The 8,802-nt window shown below is 50.3% G+C and overlaps 1 protein-coding gene across 4 annotated transcripts in view; it reads left to right on the forward strand.

The window, feature by feature from the left end:
* DLGAP1 (discs, large (Drosophila) homolog-associated protein 1) overlaps positions 1-8,802 on the forward strand; it is a 121,258-nt gene that overhangs the window by 100,056 nt on the left and 12,400 nt on the right. For all 4 annotated transcript variants that reach the window (XM_010138913.1, XM_010138914.1, XM_010138915.1 and 1 more), the window contains one exon: positions 5,849-6,267. In XM_010138913.1, coding sequence (XP_010137215.1) covers positions 5,849-6,267 — 419 coding nt within the window. The remainder of the gene's footprint in view (positions 1-5,848; positions 6,268-8,802) is intronic.

Here is an 8,802-nt window from a genome sequence, read left to right on the forward strand (position 1 = left end):
AAATGAGTGTGTTTTTAAATATTCCAGGCTTCAGAAATAAATAAGTATAAATTAAGAGAAGAATGACACAGCAAAGAGGGCAGACAGGGAATTGCCCGTGTTTCCTCGCCAGCCTCAGCTGTTAGTTCAGGGCCCTGCTGTGGACAAGGAACTCTTTGACAAATGAGTGTGTTTTTAAATATTCCAGGCTTCAGAAATAAATAAGTATAAATTAAGAGAAGAATGACACAGCAAAGAGGGCAGACAGGGAATTGCCCGTGTTTCCTCGCCAGCCTCAGCTGTTAGTTCAGTGCCCTGCTGTCGAACAGGAAAGCTCGCTGCTTAATGCACCGAAAGCCGAGGACACAGGATCTGGTCCGCTCCTCTTCCCTGCTTGGGCTCTTTCCTCCCCTCCCCTCACCTCAGGACTGCCATTCTCACACCGAGGAGCCTTACCTCCTCGGGTCCTTTTCAATATTCCCACTTCTGTGCTTGGTAAGCGAAAGATTTTGCCTCCCTTTCTTGATCTAAGCAGCTCAGAAGCAGAGCATCTTCGGAGGACAGCTCTATCTCTTCCATCTCCCAGCTCGACTCAGACCGTTCATCATTCTCAGTAACCTGGGCTTCCTGCCAAGACAAGTGACTCCGAGTCCTCCTCTTCCTCTTGTATTGCTCAAAGGATAAATGTGCCTACCGCTACCTGACCGTATTACAGCTGGATCCACCACCGCTGTTCATCCTGGCCTCAGTTCGTCAGGCTGCCTGCTCTCAGCAATCCCTTTCGCCCCCGTTCCCTAAGCGCAGCTCTGTGATTTCTAGATACCTCTGCCCAGTCTTCTCGTGGAGAAAACCTGGCATGTGTTTCCTTCAGCCTTATGATCCTCCTGCTATTACTCTCTTATCTCTCACTGATCTACCCCGTGATGCTAACTAAACCCCAGCCGAAGTGTTCCTCCCTTTCCTCACATGACCCTCCCCATCCAGGGCAATTTCGAAACATCTCTCATTCTCTTTAAGCTGATCTGCGCAATCTGGGGGCACTTCCATTTTTGTCCATTTCTGCTTCTCCTTTCTCTCTACCTGTGACGACTTCTTGACCTCTAGGGACCGCCCTCCATTCCCCACTTAGAGAAGGTAATTGAGTTGTTGGACGTGAACCGGTTCTACTGGACCAGCAGAGCAGCAGTCACGCATTGTGCCAGGCCAGTCAGCACATGTACTGAACACGGGGGTCTCGGGCCCACCGCTCTGGAGTCACTTCTAGTCTCTCTTGCATTTTACCTAGTCTGACCCAAGATCTCCCCCTCACCCCCAAAACTGCCTTGCTCATTGCTCTAGCCGTACCATCAGCTGGTGATTGCACTGGATCGCCATCACCAGAACGGATGAATGCTGAAACGGTGGTAGTTTCTGATGTAAAAACTCTGCCATGGGAGATTAAGACCATAGACAGATGGTCCTTCTGCATTTTTTCTGGCTTCTGTGGGGCCAGAGAAGGTGCCCGCGCCTCTTGGTGTGCTATGAAGTGTGGTGTACCACACCATACCTCTTGGTCATGCCCTGAGGCTGTCAGTGTTTGAGAGGCATTGGTACAGTGCCCTTAACCACACGCTTTAACTCGGTCAGCCCTGAAGTGGTCGGGCAGTTGGACTAGAGGGGCGTTGTAGGTGCCCTCCAAGGGAAGCAGTCTATTCTGACTTTGCCGTAAAGGATTGGAGTTTCACTGCTAAGACTCAGTGATGAGAAAAGACTGTGTGAATGGGAGAAGGGGGAGGAGAGAGCAAAGCACGGGAGTGAGTAGCTCGAAGATGTATCGCCCAAGTCCTGCCAGTAGAAGACGTGGTACGGTATCTGCTAACTCCTGCAGCTTGTGTGTTCTGCTGACAGCAGCTGCAGCCTTCGCAGAGAGCCCACACCCGAGAAAGAGTACAGGCGGCGGGGGAGGACTCACCATGCCTCGGCTGGTTTGAAACCTAGATCTTTTCTGGGGTTTGGGGTGGTTCTAGGAAAGAAAGAAGTTCTCGGATTTGAAATATAAACAAGTTTTTCAAAGGAAAGCGAGAAGCAGAGTTGAATGGCAACAGGTGACCCTGTTGTTGCTGTTCAAAACAGGTCGTGCTGTTGTTCTCCATACTGGTTTATCCAGTCTGAGGTTTCCTGGCTTTCTGCACCTCAGGCCAGGTATCTGCTGCTTCTCTGAAGCTGTAATTACTACCCCTTGTGCCTGCAGGGCACGACTGAGTACAAAAAAGCCAAGCCTGAAAGCACAGGAAGAAGCAAATCTCCATTCTTAACGATTACCAGCAAGCTATGAAAACATTTTTGTACTCCTTAGGTAGAGCTGTCAACATTCTGTACGTGTAGGAATAGCGAAAACTGAGGCGTTAGCTGCAGCAGCTCTCCCAGGTACAGAGCTTTAACTGGGAGCAGAACAAAAGAGGCTCACGTGGGACACAAGTGGGGTTTGGTAAGAGCAAAACATCCTGGAAGTGAGTGAGGAAGCTGTGTCGGAGACTGAAATCACCATCTATTAGGCATTTATACAGACGTGCTGGAGGCAGGCAGGTAGTGGGTGCCTTCCTGCATTTCCGTGTCATTCAGCGCACATTTCCTTGGGAGAATTTTTTAAATTTTGAACTGATGCTATATTCTATTGCCAAGTTGGTTTTCTTTTGAAGGCAGATAGGTTACACAGCCCAGTGCCAAGAATCTGTCGAGCAAGCCTGTAGCATACTATTATACAGATAAAACAAAGGCAAGGAACAAGCAGGTAGTTCAGTTTTGTCTGTGGAGCAGATTTGGGTCTGGATTTGGTGGTCCTAGATCATGCTGAACGCAGTAAGAGCAGAGCCCTGAAAGCTCTGAAGTGCAGCACCTCCAGCAATGCAGCCCCTCGTGTTTTCAGATTGGGGATTCAGCGTGCTCTGAAGAGGCAGGGTGTTCTCTGAGAATACAGCCCACCTTCTGACCCACCAGAGGATACCAGAGTCCCGGGCAGCGGGGGAAGCAGAGTGGGCTGTGACTGGAGGTGGGGGCAAGGAGAAGAACACGCCTGCATTAAGGCATTTGTGTTTCTCTCCAGAGCCGTGGAAGGTTGGGAGAGAACACGGTATCCTAATGCCTCGGCTCGCAATGAACCCTGACTGAACGACTGAAAAGAAATCCTGTGTGAGCAGCGTCCGGGTGGGCACACGTGTCTGGGGGGTTATTTGTGTGTGTGTGTGTGTGCGCGCACGTGCGCCTCAGAGCAGATAGGGGATTTGCCAGGTTGGTGGCCAAATGAAAGCAATTTTTAAGGGAAAACTAGCATAGATTGGACCAAAAGATTGTCACTGTAATGCCAGCCTAAAGCTACAGTTTTTCTAAGCACTAATAGCTTTTCCGTGCCAGGGCCCAGCAGCAGACACTTAGGAGACATATAAAGGAGCGTGTGTAAAGGCAAAGTGTCAAAGGTGTGTATAAAGCACGACTTCTCCCAGCAGACTTTCCGAGTTTAGCCGTCTGTTGTTCGGGGACTTCCCAAGCCAGATATGACATCTGTGCAATGGCTCTTTGTGGAGCGATCTCCCGTGAATTTGATCAGGTTCTCTCTGAACCTGTTTTTACCTTTGGCTTTCCCAGAGTCCTGGGGCACTGCCTGAAGAAGCCCTTCCTCTCTAGACGTACGTCTGCAGCGCTCTAAGCCTTGCAGCTGCCTGCCTTCCTCCCCGCGGTTCTGGCACTCTGAGAAGTGGTGAAACATTACCTAGTTGGGATTCCACAGGTCCCTCCCCCACCTCCTCGGCCATCTGCTTTCTAAACCAAGAACTGTCTCTCCTCCAGTGGAAGCCATCCCATGGCCCCACTGGCCCTCGTCCTCCCTTCTGAACTCTTCCTGCTGTATCTGTCCGTAGCACAATGCTTTGCTCTGCCGAGCTCAGGGGTTCTGCTCGCCCCGTAGTTTTTCTGCTGCATGTGAAGCTGCAGTGGCATAACCGTGACTTTGTGTCACTTAACAACACCCGTCTGAAGAGAACCACGAGTGGCAGGCGCTTCAGGGGGGCAAATGTTTGTGTTCTAGGCCATTATAAAAAGATACCCACACAGTCTATGAAACTTTTCCAGGGATTGGTGTGGCTGAGAAGGTAATGGGAGCTTTCTTCTGCAGAGGAATTGGCCGGGTTTTTTTAAATCAGAGAACCCTTCTCATCTCCTGCTTGGTTTTGCTCTGCTCTTCTCAAAGCCTCAGATCAGCAGCCACTGGTTCCTCTGTCAGCGGGAGCCAGTGCAGTGCTCCTTGCAGGGTGCTGCACTCCGGAGCTACCGGGCCGTGTCGGTAGGCAGGATGCGAAGTTCTCCCTCAGCATCCTTCCCCCTGCTCCCTCCTCACCTGCAGACTCTGTACACTCAGTGATGTTCTGCTGTCACTTGCGCTGCTCTCATCAGCTCTTGCTCTTCAGTGGAAGGTGGGGTGTAAATGAAAAGGAGGGATCCATCTCCCCTGTCTCCTTAGCATTTTCACTGTGGTTCAAGCTCAGATTGGAAACAGAACTGGTGAGGGCAAATCAGCCAAAATATCACAGGGAAATGGGTCCTAATGCTGCTTTCAAGAGTAAATGTGAGATTGCGAACAAATTAGAAGCAAACTAACAGCTGCATGAGTGGACAGGCATCCTGGATGGGTAAGGAGGGGTGGGAGTCCCTCCCTATTCAGTTCAAAAGTAAGTTAGTTCTGAAGCCTAAATATTACTCCTTTAAGTAACCTCTGCATTTGTTACTTTATGGTTCTCCCCGCTGTATGGTCACGGGGCAGACAGATGTCTGCTCCACTTCTCTTCCTGTGTTTCTCAGTGCATCCATTTTTACTTTCAGTCATTACTTTCCTGCAGATTTTCCACTCATTCCCTCCATCATTTACTGCTTGTCATCTGTGCTCTCACGACCACCCCCTGCAACAGCGTGAGGTGTCTGCTCCTCCTTACCCTTCCCTCTGCTCCTTCGCTGTCAGCCCTTCCCCTCAGATGCCTGCGACTGCAGAATTTGGAGCGATGTCTGCGGAAAGCAAACCCACTCCAACCCAAACCTCCCTCCTCTCCCCTCTGCTTTAGCCTCTACCCTTGGGGTTTGCTCTCTGCCCTCAGAGACTCCAGCCTGGGGAAACTACAAGGTGGAAGGGTGGAGCAGCCGTTACAGTGAGGGTGGTGGAGACAGCGGCTGAGGATGCTGCCTTTGATGTACACCCTTCAACTGAAGGTTGACTGTGAAAAGCAGAACAGCTGAACACTGGGAACGGGCACTAAAATTGGGAGGGATGGCAGTGCTACGAGCAGGGACATAATTCTGGAGAGTAATTATGAAGAAGCAATGCAAAACACGTACCTGGGTTAAACATACTTATCTTCTTTATAAGTGGAATGCGTAAGGATCCGTGGAGAGTGGACTCATTGGTGTTACTATCTTATCAGTCCCACATGTACGATGTTTCCATGTGGCTGGTGAGTCGGGGTGTGTGACTTCAAAGGGGTGCAGTTTTAAGAGTGGAAAGATAAGCCACTTCTTCCAGTTGGGCCCCTTTGCTTTTGATTAATTGGTAACCTAAAATCTGGAGCTGTTGACACCATTGGCTCCTCTCGGGCCAGCCTCCAGCTTTGTTCAGCCACTCCACGCCTTGCGGTACTCGCCTCCAGGAACAGAGGGTTGCACAGAAAAAAGAGAGATGTTTGTTTGTTTGTTTGCTGGCCTGCAATGATCAGTTTATGCTGAGCATTTCAAGAAGAAGCACCTGCGTGCAGCACCGAGAGCCGTGACCGCCAGTCGCAGGCGGAGTGGCACCGTCTTAGTAAGTCCTAGACAAAGCTTTCTAAACATTTTGTGTTTGTGCTCTCCAAAGCTTCCGCAGGTTTACGCGATCTAATAGCGTAACGACAGCCGTGCAAGCAGATCTGGATCTCCATGAGAACTTTGAAATAATCGACCCTCAAGAGGACAGTACGTGTTCTGGACAAATCTCAAGACAATTTTCCCGAGACGCAAGCACCTCCACCGTTAGCATACAAGGGTCAGGAAACCATTACCATGCATGTGCCGTGGATGATGACTTTGATACAGATTTTGATCCGTCAATTTTACCTCCTCCTGACCCCTGGATTGACTCTATCACCGAAGACCCTCTGGAAGCTGTTCAAAGGTCAGTGTGCCCACGAGATGGCCACTGGTTTCTGAAGCTACTTCAGGCAGAGAGAGATCGTATGGAGGGCTGGTGCCAACAGATGGAGAGAGAAGAACGGGAGAACAACCTTCCTGAGGACAGTAAGTAACCGCATACAATAACATTGCAACCTCAAAAGAGTATTTAATGTGGGTCAAATTTACCACAGCAAATCTGTATCGTGCCCTTTCCGGTGTAGCCAGTGAAGCTGTGGTCGTGATTCCCAAAAGGACCGGGTGTCTGTGTACGGTGATCCGTATTAAAGCTGGCAGGGAATGCAACTGCTCGGCACTTCTGCAGCTCCAGAGGTATTAGCTTTGGGGCTGGCATAGTTCAACGGATAATTAGGAGATCGTGGTGAGGGATCTTGCAGTGTTGAAGTTTCTTACCTATTCCATTTGAAATCACTTCTCGTAACCTTAGAATACAATTGAACAGGTTCTAGCTCCTTTTCATTAAATTTGTGTTTTAGTTGCCTTTTTAGGAGGTGGTTGGCATCAGAGTCTTCAGATGCTTCTCCCAACTGAAAGAGATTTCAGTTGTGCTTCCAAGCTGTTCTCCCTCTCCTCCCCTTTCCAGGCTCCCTTCATCGCCCTTGCCATTCTCACTCCGCTTTGATCTTCCCGGTAAAACAAGCTCTCTGTATTCTGTGATAAAACACACACACATGCAAACTACATCTCGGTTGTCAGCCCTGCCAGAAGCGTTACCCCACCCGTAAGGTGATGGGAACGACTGGTAAGCCTTCCTTAGCCAGAAGGGGCGGATAGCTCACGCCTTCTTCCTTCACTCTAATTAGGGAAGAAGGGCTGGACACGTGCCTCCCTGCCCAGATTGGAAGTTTTGTCCATGTCCATGTCCATGCAGTACAAGGAGCAGTACTGCTGATAGCTGGCCGCTTGTGGACACAGGTAAAACTGTGAGCTTAGGACCATGCTCCTTGTGAATGAACCTTTTTCAGATCCTAGCAGGGAGCCTCTGGAGAACACTAAGCAGCAGCTGCACACAGAGAGGTCAATATTCTCCAGTTTGGGCACACTTAAGCATATTTTCCTGGATATACAAATAACACTTTTACAATGCCCAGATCAGCTCCTCCTAAAGCAAGGACAACTGCTTCAGCTCCAGGACTGCTGCTTCCAAATGTCTAACCCTTCCTTTCGAAAAAGGAGGTGCTAGAATTCTTTTGACATGTGAAGGGATAGATTTATGCAAGGAAAGGAATTAACACTGGTAAAAAAGACATCTTTTTAAATTCTCAGAAATGAATAAGCTGTTTCTGCTGGAACTTTCCAATCAACCCAGTGAGAGAAATAACCAGAGAGAAGTTTGATCTAGATAGTTATAGCTAGACACTATCGTAAAGCCACTGCAAACCGACTTGTAGTGGAAAGTATGAGATAACCTGAACCATAGGAAACACACAACATTTGAAAGTCAAGCCACAAACCCCATTCGCTTTGTCTGTGCCACAACAACTGAGATTAGACATAAGGACTAATTGTTTTTACACTGGGGGTGTAAAAAGAGCCCCTGGCGCAGGCTGCCCCGAGAGGTGGGAGCAGCCCCATGGCTGGCCCCATGGCAAGTCAGGTTGGCCCTTGGGGCTCTGAGCCCCCTGCTCTGGGTGCAGATGTTCCCTGGTAGTTTTAAAAGGCTCTTCTTGGAGCAGTCGGTGGGAAAAGTCAGTTCTGGGGACGATAAAGGAGTTGTTAGGTTGGGTCTCCTCATGGCACACATGACATGTGTCCTGGGGATTATTCCTCCTCTTCATTTTTCTGAGTGGCACTTCTCATGATTGCTGGAAACGGGAGGAGGAGGGGGGTCACCTGGGTTTCGTGGTGACTGATTTCGGTGTGGTACCTTTGGCCGCTCTGGCATGTGGCAGCTGCCACCCGCAGAGGCTGTGCAGAGTTTCTGCTGTGGCTCAGCACACCCCGCTCTACCTGGTGCCAAGGAAGAGCATATGGCTGGGGCCGCTCTGCCTGCTCAGCCGTGCCAGAAACAAAAGCCTGGATGTTACTAGCACTGCCCTGTGTCGTTGTCATGAGCTTTGAGGAGGGGGAGGACAGGAGAAGAGGTGTGTTTGCTTTGGTTTTCCACATGAAATAGTATGAACAGGGAACGCATCCTTTATTCCCAACCTGACATCCCCAGTGTGTGTTTGGCCAGATCACAAACTGACGTGTGACAAGCGAGGTTTCCTCGGTGCTGCGGCAGCTGATGGAGGGCTCGTCCCCCCGTGCTCCGCGTAAAGCGATCCGCGCTCCCTCCAGACAATGTGGCCCTTGTGCAGAACAGCTGTCGGGGGGCGCCAGCTCGCTGCTGTTCGACAGCGGCGTCTGCGTTACGGGGGAGCGCTGGCGATTATCTCGCTGGGGAGGCAGCTACAGATGGGGCTGAACGGTTCTAGCTGGGAAATGGAGTCCGCCGCCGCCGTGTATGGAAACAAGCTGTGGTTCAGTGGCTGCACGACAAGATGCCAATAGAGAGAGAAGCGTGGCTCCCCTTCCACCGTGAATTATTCATTGTGCCGTGCATTCTGGGGGTACCTGAAATTATTCCCTGACAGAGCCGCGGCGTGTGGGACAGGCAGACGAACACGTGAGGAACAGGCAGACCAACACGTGGGGAAA

Source organism: Buceros rhinoceros, unplaced genomic scaffold (assembly GCF_000710305.1).
Source record: "Buceros rhinoceros silvestris isolate BGI_N320 unplaced genomic scaffold, ASM71030v1 scaffold11956, whole genome shotgun sequence".
NCBI lineage: Eukaryota > Metazoa > Chordata > Aves > Bucerotiformes > Bucerotidae > Buceros > Buceros rhinoceros.